Source organism: Biomphalaria glabrata, chromosome 10 (genome assembly GCF_947242115.1).
Source record: "Biomphalaria glabrata chromosome 10, xgBioGlab47.1, whole genome shotgun sequence".
NCBI lineage: Eukaryota > Metazoa > Mollusca > Gastropoda > Planorbidae > Biomphalaria > Biomphalaria glabrata.
In genome coordinates, this window is record NC_074720.1 from 7,057,389 (window position 1) to 7,080,286 (window position 22,898).

General features: G+C 35.6%; 1 protein-coding gene across 4 annotated transcripts in view; it reads left to right on the forward strand.

The window, feature by feature from the left end:
* Positions 1-3,367: 3,367 nt before the first annotated feature.
* LOC106052933 (mucin-2-like) overlaps positions 3,368-22,898 on the forward strand; it is a 42,761-nt gene continuing 23,230 nt past the window's right edge. For 2 of the 4 annotated variants that reach the window (XM_056043729.1, XM_056043730.1), the window contains exons 1-5: positions 3,368-3,592; positions 15,458-15,672; positions 16,412-16,523; positions 17,177-17,316; positions 21,231-21,367. In XM_056043729.1, the coding sequence (XP_055899704.1) occupies positions 3,557-3,592; positions 15,458-15,672; positions 16,412-16,523; positions 17,177-17,316; positions 21,231-21,367 (640 nt within the window). In that variant the 5' untranslated portion in view covers positions 3,368-3,556. Of the gene's footprint in view, positions 3,593-12,157; positions 12,232-15,457; positions 15,673-16,411; positions 16,524-17,176; positions 17,317-17,756; positions 17,942-21,230; positions 21,368-22,898 lie in introns of those variants that run through there. The other 2 variants (XM_056043731.1, XM_056043732.1) reach the window with 2 other exon arrangements.

Below are 22,898 nucleotides of genomic sequence, written 5' to 3' on the forward strand. Positions count from 1 at the left end.
TTGTCAACTAGTCTTCAAGATCTTTGACAGTTGAGACAAATGACACTCTTTTTTTTTTTTTTTAACTCGCTATTGAGGTTCATCTTCATAGCTTGTTCTACTCATCTGTATACACCACCAGGTCACGTCTGCAGAAGACTGTGGGGAGACAATACCATGCTGACCTACCAATATCAAAGAATTAGTCTACCTGGCTTGTGTGACTGGCACTCTACTGTAGGGAATCATGGTCAACCCACTCTTAGCAGGAAAAAAAAGCTGCCAATATCTTCCCCCTAAGTGGGATTTTAAAAATAAAGTGGCAAGATAAAATAACCAATAAAGAAATGCTGCGAAGAGCAGGCGTGGATCTATATGGTGATCTAATAGAAGGCAGGATAACCGCAGATTGCCTACTTTTAAGGGATACCGATGTATGCAAACTCGACATGAAGCTCTTCAAATTGACAGCAACAGAAAATGAGGCACTGGATAGATCCAGATGGAGTGCTGTGTGACTGCCATAGTTGGCCCGGCCCTTGGAATGTCGGCAATTACTCGGATAGTGAATAAGGCAGAACAATCTTTTCGTTGCGATAGTCACTTCACCTATTCCTTAGTCTTTTGAACCGTTGAGGCAGCACACATAATCTGTCGACAGTATTTCTCCATTCCTTTCTGTCTTTTGCCTTGGAAAGAATCTCTTTCAGCAATAGGCCAGTCGATTCTTTTATGTTGGTGTTGTCCTTCCATATTTGTCTGCCTCTTCTTCTTCTTGTGAAATATGGACACAAAATTTTAGTAGTCGCTTTTTTACAGTGGTTAATGTTATGATTTCTTTTTCTTTAGTGTCAATGAATGAGGTCACAGTATCTATTCGTGAAAGCAGGTCATCGTGGGACACATTAGCCGTTGTGATCCTGTTTCTTCTTTTGTGATGCGGTCTTTGTAGGCCTTTGTGTTACTTTGCCAAAGTAGGGTTTGGATCCTTCTATATATAGCGATATTACCTTTATCACTGAAAACAAGACCAACGCTTGAATATCCCATGTATTCTAAATCTATACATGTGTGGTCAAAACAGTTTTACCTCATTTTTTTATTAACAAAGACTACCCTATAAAAATTAAAGGCCGATTCAGCCTTTATTAGGGCTACTTGTGCTTGCCCCAGTTGCAGTTAAGTTGGCCTAATCGTACCATAATGGGCACACCTATCGTTTGCACTTCAAGCTATGAAAATTGTATTGGGACTTAAACAGTGGGTACAATGGAATTATTTTGGACATTTTTAGTAGAACCTATTTAATTTGTATGGCTAAACTTTATAGTCTTATTTAAACCTACAAGCTAATTCCATTCATTAGGCCTATTACAATTTTTTGAAGTGTGAATTATACACCTACACACTTATAATCAATTATTCAAAAACAAAAAATATCTTACACATCCGTATATATCCTATCACAATTAAAAAAAAAAAACTACAACAAAATATTTTTAATATGCAAACACCAGACAATATAGGCAACAGGCATACGAAAGACACAAGAAAGAAAACATAATTTTAATCCAGTTATCGAGCAGTCCTCAAGACTGGTGGCAATAATTTCATCATCATAAAGCAATTAGAATAGGCCCTGTCTTGACTTTCAGACAGCCAACATAATTTCCTTAATGAATGGAGGTCACGGTGTGGTCCCATTCACGCCACGCGGGGCAGCCTCTGAGTTTACGTGAAAACACAAACTCTCATAATCTTGCGTTATAATGAAATGACACAGAAAATGTTGATTCTATTATCAACAGGATCTCACAAGAAGAATACCGTAACTTCTCAAGTCATTTGAGGTATTTTTAAGTAAGGAGAACCTGGAGAAATGAGTGGTTGAAAAAATGTCTAGACAATATATGATTCGAAGTGTTTTAGTTCAATGTTAATTTTGAATGTTAGGAAACAAGCGCTTTAGGTCTATCTGTTTAGATACGTTACTTATAATACATTAGAGTTATCCCCCTTTGTATTGGAAACTCTCCGTCCCGTAGTCTCCACAGACCATCAAATTTCAATCGTAAAATGATTATGCATATCAATTACTATGTTACAGCCAAAAAAAGAAAAATGCATATTTCGCGAAGTGGCTGAGGGATGTGGCCAGCACCCGATATACTTGAAAATAAAAGGTTGTTTTTACTATGGCTACTAAATTTGCGAAATGCAGGGAAATATCTTAGTAGGCCTACTGATTCAAGACTGTTAAGCGGTGCTGCAATAGATTTCTTTGTAATATCGGTTGACTTGAATTTAGGTCATTGACTGAATGCATGACGCGTAGGACGTAATCATCTTCTTTTTTGAAGTAACGTCTGTTACTATAAAATAAGAAGATAAGACTTTGCTGTGACGATAATTTTCATTTTTTGCTGCTTTTTTAAGAGTGCGTCTTCCTCTGTCACCTCTGTAACTCAGAGGTTTCATATTGAACATTATTCCTCGGCTACACAGATGTAGGCCTAATTACATAACAAATCGATGCAGATGTAAAAATCAAAATCATCTGTCGTAATAGGAAATGACAGAAATTGAACATTTCCTAAACTAAAGTAATTTGACAGATTAGTTAGCATATTAAAAAAAAATCTGCTCATCATCCCTGGCCATCTCGCTAACTGGCTGGCCCAACCGCGAAATGGCTGGCTGGTCAGTGTGAAGCGATAATAACCAGACGGCAAATTGGCAGATTTCAGATTTTGGCCATAACATATAATAAGCCTTCGTCGAAATCCGCCACTTCTCAAGCTTCAATCATAAAAAAAGGCGCGAAATACTCTCGCAAGCCCCTTTCGTTTTTTTGCCTACTTTTTTTTTTCTTTTATTTTCTTTCAATAATCAGTCCTTAACTCTTTCTCTCCGTAGTTATTTTCACGTTCCGATGGAACTATTAATTTTGCTCATTTGTGTTTTACTAATCTGTTATGATTTAACTTCAATAAGTTGTTTGTATGTAATCAGAAAATGTTGTATTAGGTATATAATTATAGAAGAATGCATGCTCTTTATATATATATATATATTACAAATAAAAGTTTATAAAACCAAAAATTAGTTTAATTTAATGGGGCAAATCAACGTTAGTATCGTCAGTTAGGAGAGAAAGAGTTAACATATTAAAAAAGAAACAAAAAAAAAAAAAAAGAAAACAAATCTTCCTGCATTTTTGTGACTTATCGATACAAATAAAATCTTCATGGGCACAAGAAGCCTAAAGTAGAACTGTTCGTTTTTGTGGCAGTTTTCTGACGTAACGACATTCAAGGCTATTAGAGAAAGGGGGAGTGTGCCAGAGGCACTGCACAATTAAGTGACCGACGAGTCTTGCTTTCAGTCGCTAACTCATTAGCAGTGGATGTTAGTCTTTGTTAATAGCAAAGAACATCATGGAATAGTCTGTGTGCTGGTTTATTCTTTGTCGTTTTCTATAATCGATTATAGATACGATTAGATTGTAGATATTTGTTACGATTTCTACCACTTTTAATAACAACAGAAGTGAATCCCTTTCTTCGTACAGCCAAATATGATTTTATTTGTTTTATTCTACGTTTTAATTCAGGTAACACATTTAATTACTTTACATACACATTTTATTCATTTTAATGCATAAAAAGATAATTTTCAGAAACTAGAACAGAATTAATAATCAAAATATAAATTCATAAAGCGTTGGCCGTTAGTGTGTAAGTGTGCTGTGTATGTGAATGTTGTGCGTGTTTGCATCGATATTTCTTTTATAGTAGTAATTCTGAGGTGGACAATTGTCAAAATGAATTTCCATTCGTTTGGGCTTTAGACCAATAATTATCTTATTTTGATCTAGATGTATTAGCATAATATTACATAACGTTCAGTTGGAGGTATAAAAGGTCATGTTACGTTCCCAAGTTTCAGATTATTAGGCTTTTAAAAAAATATTTCTTTTTTTTTACGAGAATGTTGTCTTGCTAGCACAGTAAGTTGCAATCTTACACCCACCGGTTATGCATTTTTCTCAGGTCAGCTGCCGATATGGTGCTAGATCTTATGGACCTTATACAAGTTTATTTTAAAGGACGGCATCTTAAAACAACAGCATCTTATATATATATATATATATATATATATATATATATATATATATATATATATATATATATATTATATTCTATGGACGAGTCCATTTTCAAACGTAATAGCAGGCCTATTTCTTATTTTTAAGCTTATTTTCAAAAAGGGTAGAATCATCATTAAAGACCTTTGAACTCTTTGAAAATCCTCTCGAATATAAATTTAGGCTAGTGTAATAAGTAAAAGTTCCCCTTTCAGACCTTGTGATCTATAGACCTTAGTAGTTGAAATTCAAAAGCCCAGTCTTCACCGAGATTCGAACCCAGGACTCCACCTGTTCGAAAGCTAAAAGCGATTAGCCATCGACCCCTTCCCCCAGCGTAGCTGAAATTGTCAAAAATTTGTGTCAGTAATATCGATGTCTTCTTTTATAATAGTCCCTGCGTGGTGCGTAGGTCTACATCACTCTATTACTTAAAACGTTAATTTTAAAAACTTTTTAAAAAATGAATTTCCTATTTTTTTTCAGTACCTAAAATAGCAGTTCAATAAAGAATTTTTTTTTTCGCTTTTTATTTATTAATTTGTAGGTGCCCCCCCCCCAAACCCCTACGTATAAATGCTGACATCTTTCATTCTTTAATTTACGACCTAAAGACCTACATACTACATTAACCGAAGCAGAAAGAAGTAAAAGTGGAGGCCACTTGACATTGCAAGGCGCCATCAACCTACATCTTTTTTCAGACTTTCTTAGTTAAGCTGAGCACACTGGTAATGCATAGAATCTGGACTAGGTTCTTGATTGAACATTATTCATGCACAAGAACCACGTGCGGCATTTTAAAATAATCTGTTATAAATCATTTGGTCTACGATTGTCGTCTAGTCCCTGCACTATAAATAAATGAAGTGGAATTTTTAAAAGTTCACTTGAAATTCTTACGGTCCAGATAAATTTAAAATACACCTCATTACCTTTTATTAGCAAAGATCTACATATTAGCCGTGGTCGCCATATTCAATAAGCAGAGCTTAGAACGCTGTAGGACTTTGCAGGAACTAGATCTATATACCTATGAGTGAGTCTGGTGTGAATGTACACTTTGGTTTCTTATAGTTATAATGTTTTTTGTTTGGTGTAATGCACAAATTGTAAGACAAATTTCCTTACGGATAATAAAGATTATTATTATTATTATTATTATTATTATTATTAACTGTAATCTGATAACAATATAGTGTCATCCTTTCAACAATAACACCAACAAATAACATCAGCTGCCTCTGTTTGAACTGATTACTGTTATAAAAGGTTTAGTAGATGATTTCAGTACTGAACAGTTCGATTCACATTTTCTTTTGTCTGTATACAATTGTTTTTAACAAAGCTTATATCAACTCGTTGTGTGTGTCTGTGTGTGTGTGTGTCTGTCTATCTGTTTGTCTGGCCAAAAGTTTCTACAAGTTATTTCTCCGATACCCAACCTCGGATCAAGGTGAAATTTTGCACAATTATTTCTTTAACCTGACAACACAAGAATCAATTTTTTTTTTAAAAGTTAACCAATTTGGTAATTAACTATTGGTAATAAATTACTTTGTTTGGTATATCAGACAAGGGAAAGAAATAGTACTTGACTGAAGTGGTGGTATAAGCTGAATTAGTCCCTTTTATAGTCTGAGATTTATTACAAATTTAATTACATGACTGATCCAAACTAATTTATACACTTTATGCTTTTTTTTAAGTATTTTTTTTTTATTTTGGTTAATATTTTTTTCTTAGGCCTAATTTTCTTTATACTGACTTTTTTTCCAAAACTGGCCTATATAACTTTGTTTTTATAATTCGTCATCATTATAAAAAATAAACTATCACCAACTAGCACCCCCAACTCCAAAGATTTTTTTTGTAAGGCAGGCATTACATTTGTATAATTGTCAACGTATTTTTTTAAAATAGTAATTTAACTAAATATTTTAAGCTCTCAGTAGGTCTAAAGGAAAAAAAAAGTCCAGTGTTTTAAGCTTAAATGTTTTTCATTCTCTTAAAGAGAATTTAACATTTTAGAGTAGGCTAGTGAAGTTAGTACAGGCTAATTTAGTGGGATTGTTAAAGGATTTAAGTTTATTAAGAACTTCATGTGGGAAATCAACTAATTAACGATAACTTATTCTTTTATGGAAGGTAACTGCTTTTGTCCATATCTTTTATGAGAAAAAAAAGAAACTCTGCAGTTCGGGGTAGTGCATCATAGCTCCCATACAGGTCAAGTGACACTGCAGATGCATTACCCGCAGCTGCGAACACTCTTGCAAGAGATGGATTATGGTTTCCTCTGACTTTTCACAGTGTCGGCAAAGGGTATCGAAATTTGATGACAACCGGGCTAAGTAAGCACCTATATGGCTCAGTGTCCCGTTCTACACTACGCTATTTTTTTTTCTCTACCGTATGTAGGTCTTTGTTAGTAAACTTTGTTGGGACACACGCTTCAATAGGAGTGTGTGATATATTTTTTTTTAATCTCTCCATTTAATATGACTTTTAGAATGTTGTGATTGTAGCTGTGATAATATAATTAACTTAAAAAGACACGCGTTAGCGTGGAAGAGAATGAGTGAACGAAACAGAGAGTAAATAATACGTGCAAATTATTAATTACACCCGGATTCATCCTTTGAACCCTTTGGTTAATCCGTCAAGTGTGCCAATAAATAGGTCCTGACCATGAGTCATGAGACGTTACTTGCCCATGCAGAAGTCCGATGATTTTCAAGGGGACAAAAATTCTGATGAGACTGATTAACTCCTTAATGAAGTGTACAAATTCTTAAAAGATTCCTCATCCCTTGCAAAGAAGATTGAATATTGATTACGACTTTGTTGCCTTGGATAATTTGCTGACAAGACTTGTTCAAAAAATGTAACGAACTGAATGTGTCTCTCCAACGATGAGGAAATAGTATTTTACAGTGAAGAGAAAGTATCAGATTTTCTGGATGAATCTGGTCGCAAATAGAAAGTTGCAAGTGTTTCTGATTCTCTCAACATTTCGTAATGCGTTTGATTACTTCGCCATTTAATAAGGATAATATTGTGAGAGCCTATATTTCTATCAAGCAGCAAGATAGAGATGACATATAATCAGCATTTCAAAGCAAAATTAGTGACAGAATTCTGAAGTCTGATACCATTTGGCTCCACTTATCCTGCGAATAGACAATTTCTTCCATGGCAAGGCCTATATACACTTATCAAGAGAAACTTTGCATTTAAAACACTATCTTGTATTTTCTGTAAGCATACTTTCTCCACAGACATGAGACGTGATGGCAAAGAAGCAAAGACATGTTTCACACTCATCACAGCAGTAAGAGCGAGTTGAACTTATACAAGAGATCATGCTCTTTTTTGTTATGAACAACGTTAGCCTATACAATTCTTCTCGTGAGTGAGAATCTAGCGTCAATTAATTGAGCATATATATTATAGTTTACAGTTTTAAACTTCGTTTTTTTTTTTGTTGTTTTTTTCTGTTTACTTAAATTTCAATGGCTCAAAACACTTTTATGTCTTCTTATTAACTTTTCTAAAAAAAAAAAAAACAAAAAAAAAAAAAAAAAAAAAAAAAAACAAGGGCAATAAAACTTAATGATTCTTTGAAAGTGGTGGTTTAGTCGAAACCAATCGTTATAGTAGGCCTGAACACTGACCTGCGACGTCGCAACCTGTGGGCAGCTTAGACACAACGGTTTATTTCCAAGTTCCTTCAGAGTTGAAGATAATTAGATAATTTACCTAGTCCAAACCTCTCGCAGGACGACGGGAAATGTGAGAGGGTAGGGTGTGAACCCGGGACCATCGATAAGTCCTAACGACAGTCCAAAATACCAGGCAGCCGACAGTGTTCAGTCATTTCTGTTAGCTGTTCCTCACCGAGTGGTACTTGCTTAAAAAGGACAGCTAGACACACACACATCAATAGGGCGACAAGTCACTGATAATATAATCATCTAAGATATAAAATGCCGACCATGTCCTCCAAAACTGCTCTCTCTACCAAGAGGCCCGTATAAGACACTGGCCCCAAATCACCCCAATAGAAAGAAAACTATATGGAGAGCTCCCTGACTTGGAAACCGCTGCGCAGTTCATCTCATGTATTGGTCTAGTCATATGAACACTCCAACATAACAATGAGAACGAGGAAGAAGAAATCTAAGATATATTTTATCGATTTGTATTAAGTATCAACTCAGAGGCAGCCTTAGAAGTGCGCGGGGACTGGTCTTGTCCTAACAGTTGCCCCCCCCCCCCAATATTTCAACGATTGACTGACGGTGACAAAATATTATTTTTAGGCCCCACTCGCTACTCCAAAAGGCAGTCAACTGATAGTAGCTATAGAAATGAATGAAGATAACTTGACCTTGATGTAACTTGCTTAGAAACTCACTTATTTTGTGTTCTATGAAAACCCTTTTTTCCTATACACTTATAATATAATAATAATATGATATTTAATAACCGTTAAGTTATTCCATTGGATGTTACCGGGTATTTGATTTTCTTCACTATATTATATCATTCACTACTTGGTCAAGGCTCTAAAGAACTAACTGTGCGATTCTCTCCAAGACAGAATCTGATTTCAGTACGTCATTACTACAAGAGCCCACTTGACCCATTAATATGTTAGTAACACGGACAGAGAATCGAGATAAGCTTAAAATATACTTGTCTCTTTAAAAAAAAGGCAAATCAGAGAATGTAAATAGCATCTAATAAAAAAATGCAATCCATGTGATTTGTGTCGATGTAAAACTGAATAGGCTTATTTTTATTTACTTTTAATGATAACACTATTTTAGCATAGCCAATAGCAGTGGTTCCCAAACTTTTTTTTTTTTTACCATTGGACCCCTTTTTTAGTCAAATTCTGCTCACAGACCTCCAAATAAAAAATCTACATAAATACATAGTAGGGCCTATAAAATTGAAAATAAATAATATAAAAAAAAAGACAACATTTGAACTTATTTCTTTGCTTGAATTATTTTTTTAATTTTCACATGGATAAACGTGATGAAATTTTATAGGAATATTTATGCCCGGATACAGGGGCGGACTGGCTATATGGGCATTCGGGCAACAAATGGGCCGGTAGGGTCACCTAACTAGATCCACCTAAAGACCCTCATGGAAGCCACTATGACACTCACTAAATTGTTAAAGGTTTTATAATTTCTTTTTTAAAGTGGCTTTCTAATGGTCTTTTACAAACTCTACTTACTAATTTAATCTAATACATTTTTCGAAATAATGTAATAGCCTACATCCGTAGACAGTGCTACTAGTGGGCATCATCCTTTCCAGGGCCTACACACTTATCGATTAAAAAGCAACTAAAGGTCTATATTTCTCATAAAGATATAGAGCATGCGTACATTATCAAACTTAACATAATGATTTTGAGGACAAGTTAGACCTTTGATTAGATGTCCATCAAATGGTATACAATTTGTGGGTGGGCCGGATGATATAGAAATACCTGGGTCGATTTTGACCTATGTGCTGAATTTACGGTGGGAGTCAGACCCAGGGGCCGCCCAAGACTAGCTCATAGAGATGTCTGCAGGCGTGACATGAGAACCACATGGATAAATGAAAGCATGTGGGAGGAGATAGCCAAAGATCGAATAGCATGGAGACACGACTGTGCGTGCTGTTACGAACCTCGCCGAGAGCAAAAGAAATGAAGCTGCCTTATTCGAGAGAAAAAAAAAAGAAAGCTGCCCTATCAGCTAGCCCTAAAACAGATGCATCTCTCATGCACGAACTGTGGCAAACTGCCGCTCCAGATTCTGCTAGTCTCAAGACGAAACTAAAAGCAGCGACTCATCCGGGCGCATTCATTGTTTTCCGAGGAGCCGCATATATCTATTTGGTTTTCGCAGGGTCCGTACGGACCACTTTGGGAACCACTGACTCACAACTATATAATTAAAGCTTTGCACGCGTATAGATTTATCCCTAATTTTCTGCTTTTAGAGGTTGCAAAATCCAGATCAGGCCTTATTGTTTGTGCAGTGCATTATACTTTATTGAGTTGTATCAATGTCTGCCGTTTTAATAGATTTTCGACCCTATAGTCCTAACGAAATATAACTGTTCACATAAGTATAGAACTTTATCAATATAAACAAAAGTTGTTGTTTTTTATCGCGTGAACTGCAGTGCGGCCCCATATCTAGATCTATAGGAAAGGCCCATCAGCGAAATGGCATATAAAGCGAACACCTCCCCGTAATTATTATCCATTCTTATTTATATCAAAAGTAACTGCAGAACTAATAAAATGATATTACAAAGACTCCATTTTTCTACATTTCTCACATATTCACTTTCGTTTTCCCTCATAAAATAAAGCATAGATGAAGGTCATAGTTGACATGTATGGAAATTTCATTCTCAAAACGTTTCCGGATAAACGAGAATAGGTCCGAACTTAAGGCGATTTTAAAGCACCAATGGACATCGGCCGAAAAAAAATTGCATATTATGCTTCTAAATAGATGAGGAAATAGTTAGCTAGAATAGCTAAGGCTATTCATTCCGTTGAAAAAAATATATTATGGGGTGTTCGCTCAAAATGACCTTTTTAACTGTAAACCTATTCAGCGAAACCCCTATTATAAGCTTAAAAAGCCATTAAAAATAATTTAGTTACTGATTTAATCTGTTCTTCTTTTTGTCTTATCTATCGTTATTGTTTGTAAACTGAAATATTAAAATAATAGGCCTATTTTTAACCTTAACCCAATGTCTTCGATTTCGAAGATTAAGGATGATTGCAGTACGTGTTTCACATGACGACGCCCAGTTGCGACCAGCATATTTTCCCGCATTTTGTTTTCGTCTAAAATGTTTGACTCGCAGCTCTCCAACAGTCTCTCAGAGGTCATATGCTGGCAGTTACTTTCCAGTGAGGGTGAAATGACGCTTCAGTTAATGTTAATAGCGCCTATACGGGGGGGGGGGGGGGGGCTCTGTTTTGCCGTCCTCCTTTTTTTTTTAACTGGCTGGTTAACCTCTTGTTACTAATTATTGATATTAATATGTGTATAAATGTTTAAAAGAAGTGCAGAATTCATTTTCACAGGGTTCCCCCACCATTCTGAGATTAGGATTTCAGGAGATTTCCAAGAGTTTTCCAGTAGAAAATATTCGATTTCAGGATCGGAAAAAACGCGAACTATATATTTAGTAATAAATATAAGAGTTACCATATAATATACATGAATAAAATTACAAGATCTCTCCTGAGCCTTTCGTCTCCATACCCGAAACTCAAGCTGTTGTAGATCTGTCTCCATACATCATCAATCCATCGCATTCGGGATCTACCTTTGGGTCAATCAGCGTGTGTGTGTGTGGGGGGGGGGGGAGATCGAGTTGATGGTGATTAAGTGCACTGAACATAAATTCTTTAAAAAAAAATAGTTGCAGTAACGAGAGTTTATGAAATGGAGAGTACTACGACGTGGACTAGCCTATAGGAAGGTGGCGAGATAGAATTTTGTAGTTTCTTTCTTTCTTTTAAAAAAAAAAATTGATCGCAAGTTTCGTAGGCTATATATAGACATCAGTTACAAGCAGAGAAAGGAGATGTGGAGCACAAGAAAAGTGAAAACAAATTTAAGCCTAATGCCACAAGGAGGACATTATTTATAATGCTTCATGGAAGAATTTAGATGATAGAACTAATTGAAGCATAATTTCCTATATTTTAACATGCTATTTCGCTATTTTTTACGGCCTTTCGCTCATTATGACTCCCGCGAAAATTGCGTTCGCTGATTAGGTCCGACCCCTACCGCACGTTGACTTGAATTATAAATTTAATAGCTGATATGGAAAAAAGAGTCAAATTTAGTTTTATTGCCCAATAGCTGGGGGGTCCGCAGATGTTTTCATTTTTTTAATATGTTTAACCATTGCGGAGCTATAAATTCTAAACTAAAAACTGGCTCAAAAGCGTTCGCCATTGGTCCTTTCCCATAGATCTATATAGATCTAGACCTAATAACTTATAAGACACCTAACTAAGGATTTTAAAATATTTTTTTATGAGGCTTTGAGTAAGACTACTAAAGAGATTACCCCTACACAAAACAAATAGATCAATAAGATAATGATTATACGAAATTAAATCAGGCCAGGTTCACTTCTAACTTCACCTTTGTAAAATATTCGTGTTACACAAATAACAAACTAGTGTTTAAGAGGGAAGACATATTAGGAACTCCGTTTATTACGTAAACACAAGCGGTGTTGCACTGAAGCGCTAGTGTGCAAATGTACATATAATACTATTATGTTACATCTCTCTTCTTTAATTTAGAAAATCTATTTATCAGAATAACTAACAAACTAGTCAACTAAAAAGTCTAATCAGTTCATCACAAATCAAGTCTCTTGGGTTTGTTAACTACTCTGCCTGAGCGTGTTACGTAAGGTTCATGTGGTCTAGAGGTGTTAGAAGAAGCAGTGTGTAGTGGCGGCTCAAAATCTAGTGTAGTTTGTAATCTTGGACTCTCTAGATCTAGTGGTTCTGGTTGTTCTGAGATGTCATCTGGAAAGTCATAATTATTGTCAAATCTGTTTGCTTTCTCAGAAGACTTTCTGATGTGTTTTCTGTTTCTTCTGTAGACCTTATTTCCACTTTTGACATTATATGATCTAGGCTTAGAATGTCTCGAAACTACTGTTCCTGGTTTCCACTTAGAATTAAGTTGCATTCTGACTGCCGTTCCGTCTTGTAGTGGATTATGACTCTTAACTCCTTTCCTCTTATCATAATAATGTTTCTGAGACTGTTTCTCGGAGTCAAAGTGTTTCTTCACCACCTTGAGATCTGGTGTCTTAGGTGTGAGTATTTCCTCGCTAGAAGGTAACAAATTTCTGGGTCGGCGTCCCATGAGTAATTGTGCTGGCGACAAATTAATATTACTCAGTGGAGTAGTTCTGTAGTCTAATAGCGACAGAAATTTGTCTTCGCTTTTCTTCCAAAGTTTCTTCACTGTTTGAATAGCTCTTTCAGCCTCACCATTAGAACTCTGAAAATGAGGACTCGACATTTCATGCTCTATTCCGTATGATTTACAGAAATTCAGGAATTCCCTTGAAGAGAACTGTGGCCCGCTATCTGACCTTAACTTTCTAGGTATTCCATGGCATGCGAATATACTCTTCATTGCTTCGATGATATCTGATGTAGTTTCCTGTGACAGTTCTTTGACATCAATAAACTTTGAGAAGTAGTCAACTAGAAGCACATACTTTTTACCCTCAAAGTTAAACAGATCACACCCAACCATGCTGTATGGAAGGTCTGGTGTCTTGGTAGGCATCAGCGGTTCTGACACATTTTGATTCTGATGTTCAGCACACCTGCTACAATCCCTAACTGTCACTTCAATGTCTGCATTCATGCCTGGCCAATACATGACTTCTCTGGCTCGCTGCTTACACTTGACTATTCCTAAGTGAGACTTGTGAATCAGATTTAGCATGTATTTACGTAAGCTTGGTGGCATGACTATTCTCAGACCTTTGTATATAATACCATCCGAAGTTGATAACTGGTCTCTTGAATCCCAATATGGTCTGACTTCAATTGGAGTCTCGCTTCTTGTGTCTGGCCAACCAGTCATAATTACTTCCCGAAGCATTGAAAGTTCCTTGCTTGTACAGTCTTTAATTTCACTGTATTTCGAATCACTTACAGAGATCATATGCACTGAATCATCTGTAAATTCACATGTCTGTGTATCAGTATTTGGTAGATGTGCACGAGAAAGTGTATCAGAGATAAACATTTCCTTGCCTTTTCTGTAACAGACTTTCAGATCATACCACTGTAGTCTTATTAGCATCTTCTGTATTCTCATTGGTGCTGACAATAGAGGTTTCTTGAAGATTTGCTCCAGAGGTTTGTGATCATTATAAACTGTTACTTCTTTACCAAATATGTAGCAGTGAAATTTGCTTGTACTATACACAATTGAGAGCATTTCCTTCTCAATTTGAGCATATCTTGTTTCTGTATCGGTGAGAGCTCTTGATGCGTATGCAATTATACGACCTTCCTGGAGTAATACTGCTCCCAGTCCATCTGTACTTGCATCACATTCTATCTCTACGTTCTTGTTGACATCATAATATGCTAAAACTGGAGGGTTTGTACAAAGATGTTTCAATTCTTTGAAACTCTTGTTTTGTTCATGATTCCATTGTCTTCGCTTTTCTTCCAAAGTTTCTTCACTGTTTGAATAGCTCTTTCAGCCTCACCATTAGAACTCTGAAAATGAGGACTCCCACTTCTGACACCATGTAAAATATTCGTGTTACACAAATAACAAACTAGTGTTTAAGAGGGAAGACATATTAGGAACTCCGTTTATTACGTAAACACAAGCGGTGTTGCACTGAAGCGCTAGTGTGCAAATGTACATATAATACTATTATGTTACAACCTTCCCTTGGCCTTGGTCTGCTGGACATTTGGGGCACCACAGAAGATCTGTCAACCTTCTTTCGCCATTCTTCTATGTCATTTGCCTTTGATAGAATTTCATTCTGATATTCTTTCTGAAAATATTAAAACCTGCCTTTTTACATTCGGGGGCCGATTTTGAGTTCGTGTTTCCGCACATTGCACAAACTGTCTTTGTAACCTTATATTCATTTCTCATTCAAGATAAAAGTAGTTCATTTAGGTTTAAAAAGTAAAAATGGAGTGAAGTGTTTTTTTTTTTTTTTGTATGGTTATATTAGTGTGCAGTTTGATATTAGTATTTTATGGAATGAAAAAAAGTAAAGGTTAGATATATATACACTTAAAGTTTTACAACTAACCCAAATCTTGTCCACGATTTGATTTTTGCTCAGAGATTATGAGCTTGTTAAGTTTTTCATAGTATTAAAATGAACATATCTTAATTTCTTTATCCCTTAAAATAATTTCGATATTATTTTTGTGATTATTTAGTGACTTATTTGGCTTTTGTATACTTCACACAATCGTTTAGAAATTAAGATTTTACATCCTATCCCAAACCTGCAGGTTGGCAGGGGATGATCATGGGCAGGATACAGACAAGGGATAATTAAAGCAACCACTGCCACCTTTTATTCATATTTATTTTGAAATATTATTAGCCTACTATTTTATTTTGGTCTTTTCCATTTCTTTTACTCTTTTGTTGAAAACATGCTATAGCTATGTATTAATAATTATTAATTAATAAATTATTATTATCTTTGATGTTATTCTTGGAGTGTTAATTCTTTTTTATTTTACAGTTGACCGTTGTTTGTCTAGGTTCGGGAAAGATTGAAGTCAAGTTGCTTCAGTTTTCAAATGAGGATGGGAAGAAAGCTGACGGAAAGTGTTGTGATGAAAATAACGACTGGAGTTTTGATCTGAGTAGTTTCTTCTCTGATTATGAAACACAATCTCCGGAAGTGTTTTGTGGCATGTGTGATCATGTCTTTAAGATTTGTGTAGATGACATTGAGTAAGAATTACATTTTTAAAATTTTAAATTTTACACATGAGTTCTATATATTGAATTGTCTAGAATTGTCTTTTATATGCCTTCCATCCATCCCAGTGGCACTAAGTTCATGGAGCCAATGGAGGGGCTAGCACATCATTCCATATTCTGATTTATCATTGGCTTTTTGTCTCCATGCCTGGACTCTAAGCTGTTGTAGATCTGCCTCTACATCATCAAGCCACTGTACTCCTGGTCTGCCTTTGGGACGCCTGCCTTTCGGTTTAGCTGGTGAACAATCTTTGCTTCTTTGTTTTCTTGACATTCTTTTGAGGTGACCTGCCCAATGTATTCCTTAGATCTGAAAAATATCAGTATTTCCACCTTATTTCCTGTAGTGCTGCGAGGGGTATTTTCTTCAGCACTTCAGTGAGTTGGGCTAGTGTTCCTGCTCTAAAAAGGCTTAGCATGTTCTATATTGCAAAACAAAAGTCATTTCATTTTCCAGGCATAGCCTTTGTTGATCTCTCCACTTCCTGCAAGACAGCAGGTTTGGTCCACCTCTGGTATTTTATTTCCCTGGCACCACCATATCTGGAGGGCATTCCCTATTCGCCACCTGGGGAGGCGCTCGAGATAAAAAACTCCACACGAATTTTATATGCCTTACTTATTTTTTTTTTTAGAAAAATAAAAATGTCTTGTAAAGATAAATTGACTTTTTAAAAAATATCAATTTGATATTATGATCTATTTTTAGCCCTGCAAGTGACTGCAAGCAAACTAGTCCTATCTCTGTCAACCAGATCTTTTTTTATGAAGATGTGGGAGGAATACCTAATCCACTAGTGTTCAGTTTTGAAACATGGAAAGTAAGTAAAGTAATTAGCTATCAAGATTCTTTAAATACAAATATGAAAAACATAAAAGTAAACCATTAAATATTGATATTAGCATGTTCTCAAAATATTTTTGCTACTGCTTAGAAACAATTCTGTAAATGGATGGTTTTTCATTTACATGGTACACAACTTCATAGACTTCAAAAAAGTTTTTGGCCAGGTTTAGCATGATGGCATGCTGTAATGAGGGGCTCAACATAGATAAAAACATTATTGATGTTATCAAAGCCCTATATCTAAATGTCAATATCTCAGTACTTCTTAACAACAAAGTTGGAGAAAGTTTTAGGAGTGCAGTGCGTCAAGGATGCATTCTTTCTCCATCTCTTTTTTAACATATTTCTGGAGCATATGATGATGGAAAATCTAGAAGGATTTACACCTAGCTTGACCATAAACAGTTGGCCTATTTCCAATCTCAGGTTTGCAGATGATATAGACCTTTATAGAGAAAATGCAGACCAGGTACAAGATCTTATTTAGTAACTGGTAGCTGCAGCTTGATCTGATGTAAATTGTATACAAACTTTAGAAATGACACTTTGAATAATTAATGTCTTTTAAATTAATAAAATCTGCATTTGCAGATGATGTATTATTAATGCCTTTTTTTTTCTTACTAGGGAAATGCTACTTTAAATATTGATGTTAGTGATTCAGATTATGGAGAATATATCATGGAGCCTATTGGTAAACTGACTCATCAAATAAACAAAAAAGCTGAAAGCAATAAAGAATTAACATTAACATATAACAATATCAAGTAAGTTTCAGACAACAGTTGTTACTTAGATATACAATATTATAAAATAATATCAGGTGGCCGAGCCTCACTCGGTTAAATAATTTCTTAAGGAAAGTTATATACCCGAAGTCATTTTGGTAATATTTTTGTAATTACGAAAATGAACGATCTTGGATAAAGACTACTAATCTGAAGAGTTGCTTTAGTGTTCTGTTAGTTCTAAATGTAATTGTACATGGCTATTAAATATAAAGTCTCTTAAGTCCTCCTACAGTCTAGACAAACCACAGCTCACGTCCGTCTTATAATTTTACAATCCATCTTTTGTGTAAAACTAATGTAGGCCTACTATTATTGGCTTGGAAGAAAGTCTTTGCAGTGTAACTTCTCAGATGGTTACTGCAACATAATAGTATTTATATGTACATTTGCACACTAGCGCGTCAGTGCAACACCGCTTGTGTTTACGTAATAAATGGAGTTCCTAATATGTCTTCCCTCTTAAACACTAGTTTGTTATTTGTGTAATAAAAATATTCTACAGTTACGTTCAGAAATTTAATTATGGAATGGAATTAGTAGGCCTATATTCATTATGGCTTTAGTACGAAACATCAAGTGACGCAAATCTCTACATTATAGGGTAAGGTCACTTTGTGACAAAGTAAAATGGCGCATTTTTTCTTAATAGACTTAAATCATTGCATTAGTTTTCTAAAGAAACGTTTCCGTGGGGCACCTCTGTTACGCCGAACAATATGTTCGTCCCCCATACGGGATACATGCCCTGCCCAGCCTGACTGTCGGACTATAAGAAGTTCATACCGGCTTTTGCCATCCATCCATCCATCCCAGTGGTGCTACAGCCCGTGGAGGGATGTGGCCTGCTTTTACAGATCCCTCCATTCAGATCTCTCCTGGACCACGCCCTAACCAAGCTTTTTACAGAGGTTTATAATTAAATCAAAAGAAAACTCGTTGACTGCTAGATGGATATCATGTTTAGTGTAAGCAAGTAAGGCGTAGAGAAGCTGTGTTATGACCATTTCCTTTGTTTTAGTATGGGACAGTAGACACCGAAGCATGAACATATGGTAATAATTCACCAGCAAAATAATAATAATAATAATAAGGCTTGTCTGCGAGTCCGAAAATTAATGAGGATTGCAGTATTTCCTGTGGCTACACAGACCCAGCTGTGACCTACATATTTTGCCACAACCAGGGCAAGTATAACCATTGTCCGCGGTGCTCGATTAAGATTTTCTTTTAGCGTCTGCGTCTGTCCTCCGCAGCAGATTTTCTTTTGGTCTCAAATGTGTATCCGCATCCTTTGTATAGAGGAAATTCTTTAAGTCTGACAGTTACGCTGGACAGAGCAGTATCCTGTATGGGAGACGAATCTCAGACGAACGCATGCCAAAGGCAGTCTTTTTTGGTGAGCTAAAAAAGTGGTCGACGTAACACCGAAACGCTTAAAAGACCAGCTTATGGCGCAAACTTGACTTAGCTGACATAGAAGAGAGCACCTGGTTGCATGCGGGCTCAGAACGAGACAGCTGGAGGTCATCAGCAAAATAAACAACAAAGTAAAAGGTATCTACACCGCTCTACGCAATTAAAAGTGTAAACAAGTTATTAAGCACTTAAAACACAATAACTAATCATACATTTAGTTTCATTACTTTTCTTTCATAGTTCTATATAAATCAATCTACAGTAAGATGGTGCGCAAATGTTTAATTAGGTCTATTGATTCTTTAAAAAACAATTTTGCAAAGAAATATTTTAGTGTACTGTGGGTAACTGCGGTAAGCCTTGTGATGTAAGCAGCGTTTTTCCCATTTACGTCAAGGAAAATTTTCATTCATAAAACATTTTAGCCAAAATTAATTTTTCGATAATGAGGCATTTTCAAACCAATATAACTATGAACTACAAACCATTAACAAACACAATCTTAACTCACTCCATACAAAATAGACATGTGGAGCAAAAGTGTTATTGATCTGATTGCACAATTTGGTCTCTCTGTGTAATCATAAATATTTAAATGAATTAACATAGCTTATTAAAATCTTCTTTCTAGTTTTAGAAATGTAAATAATTATTTGCATTCAAATGGTATTATTTTTTTAGAAACAAAAATAAACAAATTTGTAAATCATTAGTAAGTTTAACAATTGAAAACACACCAATAAATAATATATATATTATTTACATTTATTTTATGTATATTGTTACAATTTTGTCTACCAGGCCTTTATTCTGTAAACACTGCTCAACACAATACATCTAACAATAGAACTTGACAAGACTTTCAAATAATAATCTGGTTTAATAACTAAATACATCAACAGCCAATACTACACAATTGGCTACACCAGTGATGCCCAACCTAATTCGATCTGAGGGCCATTTTAATTTCAGACCCTGGTGTCGTGGGCTGCATGACCGAAAAGATACAAAAATGAAATTAAATTAACTTGAAACTATAAAAGCCTGTAGATTTAGTACTTACATTAATTAATGAGAAATCAGAAGCAATTTTTTTACGCATAGCAAAATGGCTTCGTTTCTCTACCTAAAATGTGAGTAACGTAATAGCTAGCTTTGCACTGACTCATTTTCGTCTCTGGTTCGGTTAATACTCTAATATTAATAATTCCACCAACCTTTAGGCGTAGTTTAACCATCTTGTATTCGCTACTCAAATCAAGAATGTCACCATATTTGTGTAGTAATGACGTTTAATGTGTTATTGTTTTAAACAGCCACAATTTCTTTATAAAACAAATATTTTAATGGCTTATTATCATGTTCCACCAAAATGTAAAGATCCATTCACTTTTCCTGGTAAATTCTACATTCAGAGTATCATTTCATAAACCCACTAATGTTAAATGTCATGGTACCAATCCGTCAGAGAAAATGTGAGATCCTAGCATAGAGAAAGATACATTTTTCAACTTTTTTAATGGGAATTTTCTACATTTTGTGCCGACGTTTTGGCAGGCCAGATGGAACCACGTCTGGCCCGCAGGGCGTATTTTGGGCATCACTGGGCTACACTAACTACAAAAGCTTTGGAGTACATAACAGAACTGTTGTACCAAACTCTCCTAGTGTTCCAGAACTCATACATCTACATTCTGGAAGACTTACATTGTACATGGCAGCACCGTCTTACAGCCTTGTCCTGACCTGAACTCTCCTTTCTTACACACCGTCTCTAGTCAATGAAGGCTTTCAGTCACATAACCATAACACAGGTCATATTTGCGTGCACTAGCAGTACTGTCCCTTGTCCATTGACAACCTGTGTGATTAGCCTGAGGCACGTGTGTCAGTAGGTCACACACACATTAACAGCATTATTATTAAAAAATTTACATTCAGAAATAAGAAAAACTGTATGCATTAGTGTTCACATTTGTACCCCTTCCTAAGTAAAACTTCCAATGTTTTTACTTTCAATAGTAATGGTTTTAAAAATGGTTTATCTTTATGAAAAAATGGCTTGCATATTTAGTTTTATAAACAAAAATGTTCTCTTCTCTGTTCTCTTTTTGATGATAATAAGAAGCCAAAAAACTAAGTAAGCTGCAAAATATCCTGAAATCATATTTTCAATATATTTTCTAGTTTTTCAGAGCTAAACATGACTTACGGACAGATGGACGAACTAACAGACCACACTTCTTCTTCTACCCAGCTTTTTGAAGCTGAGCTGTCAGCTCTTTTGCAGACAGACCACACAAAACTAATAATTTTCTCTTTTCAGAGGCAGCTAAAAACAAAACAAACAATGAAAATGTGTTCATTGTATAGTGCAATATTAATAGAAAATTTTTTCAAGACTCAAGGCATAATTTGTTTTTGGGCCCCATATATAATTTTTGCAATACTTTTTTTTTGTCTTTCCTGAACAGAATGATTGTTGAATATGAAGTTAACTGTGATCCTAACTACTATGATCGTGCATGTACCAAATACTGTGAACCAACAAATGATGATCAGAGAGGACATTACATTTGCAGTCCATTTGGGGATAAAATATGCTCCATTGGCAAGTTGTAAATATGTATTTAAATGTAGATAAAGTATAGGAAACCCTTTAAGTTTAAGGGTATCTTTAAAAAAATTAACTGCAATGTTAACAAATTACTTAGGGGTAGACAATAATCTATCAAGTTCTCAAACAACTACTATGATTTATAATGACTATAAAATATGCTCACTGAAAATCTAGACTTGTTTGCTTTATTGATTCACTCCTTGATTGTTTTTCCTTGGCATTCTGATGTCTATTCCAATGCTTGACCTAAGCACTGTTTTCATTCAAAGTACAAGAAATAGGATCTTGAAATCTTTGGGAAAAGGGATTTGTCTTATAAAAGTTACAAGCTAAGGTAGTGAGGATGGAAGGCATGGAGCCTTTTGTTTATATAAGAGATTGTCACTCGTATTAGTAAAGTTTTTATTGCTTATAGTAAAATTAGTAATAGTTATTACTTTTATTAGGACATCACCTCTCAGTGAAAGTGCTAGTTCTTACTAGAATAGCTTGTATCTACAAGCTGGATAACTTCCAGATTAATCTAGTATTTTTAAAAGGCATAGACTTAACTATTATAAAACACAGACGTTACTTCAAAAAAAAAAGTTGATTACTACTTAAGGTATGAGAGGGGAGACTAGAAGAGTTATGGATTGATTAATATGGTTCTAGAAAGAGCATTACATTTTCATATTACACATTGGGTTTCAAATAGTTTAGAGTTCTATTACATGTATGCCAGTGTTGTTGGCCTGCTTCAGTCGTAACGATTTTGGTTCATCTAGTAGAAGCAAGATGAAAGCCTGGGCATTGTTTATGGTCATCCAAACAGCAGTTCCTCCCTCTCCACGTAGCTGATGTGACTAAAGGAATGGAATGTCTGATACAGTTTAGAATCAGTAGTGCCACAGGTTCTGTCAGGCTGTAGCACAGTGTGCCACAATCTGCCTAAGGGTCACCAGCTCTTGAATTTTCCTCGGGGTTGTCTCCTGAAGCCTTTCCAGTGTTTAGGTATAGCCATTAGGCAGCAGTGGTTTGGATTCAGAGTTTTCCTTCACCTAGATTGGAAGCAAACCAAGGCTAATGAGCCCATCCTGCCCAAAGCTTACTGTCTTTGCACCTTAATTCTCCTATCAGTGGTAACTGTACCGCCAGGCTCAATATCTGAACTACACGTGAAGGCCAGGAGTTGTACTGATTTTCAGAGGCTATTGTAGATGCATGTCTTCTGAAGCATTTCATAGGTAATGATGGGCTTAAAACCATTACCACTTCTGGCATTAATAACCTTGCTGAACCAGTGTATAACCTCATTATTAACATATATCAAAAATACATGGCATTTAAGATGGAAAAGATACGAAACTACAAAAATGTAAAAATGTTTTACATAATTCGGATGTTCCTTCAGAGTTGAAGATGGTTTACTTCCTAGTCCAAACCTCCCGCAGGACGACGGGGGATGGGAGCGGGCAGGGTTTGAACCCTCGACCGTCGATAAATCCAAACGACAGTCCAGCGCGCAAACCGCACGACCAGG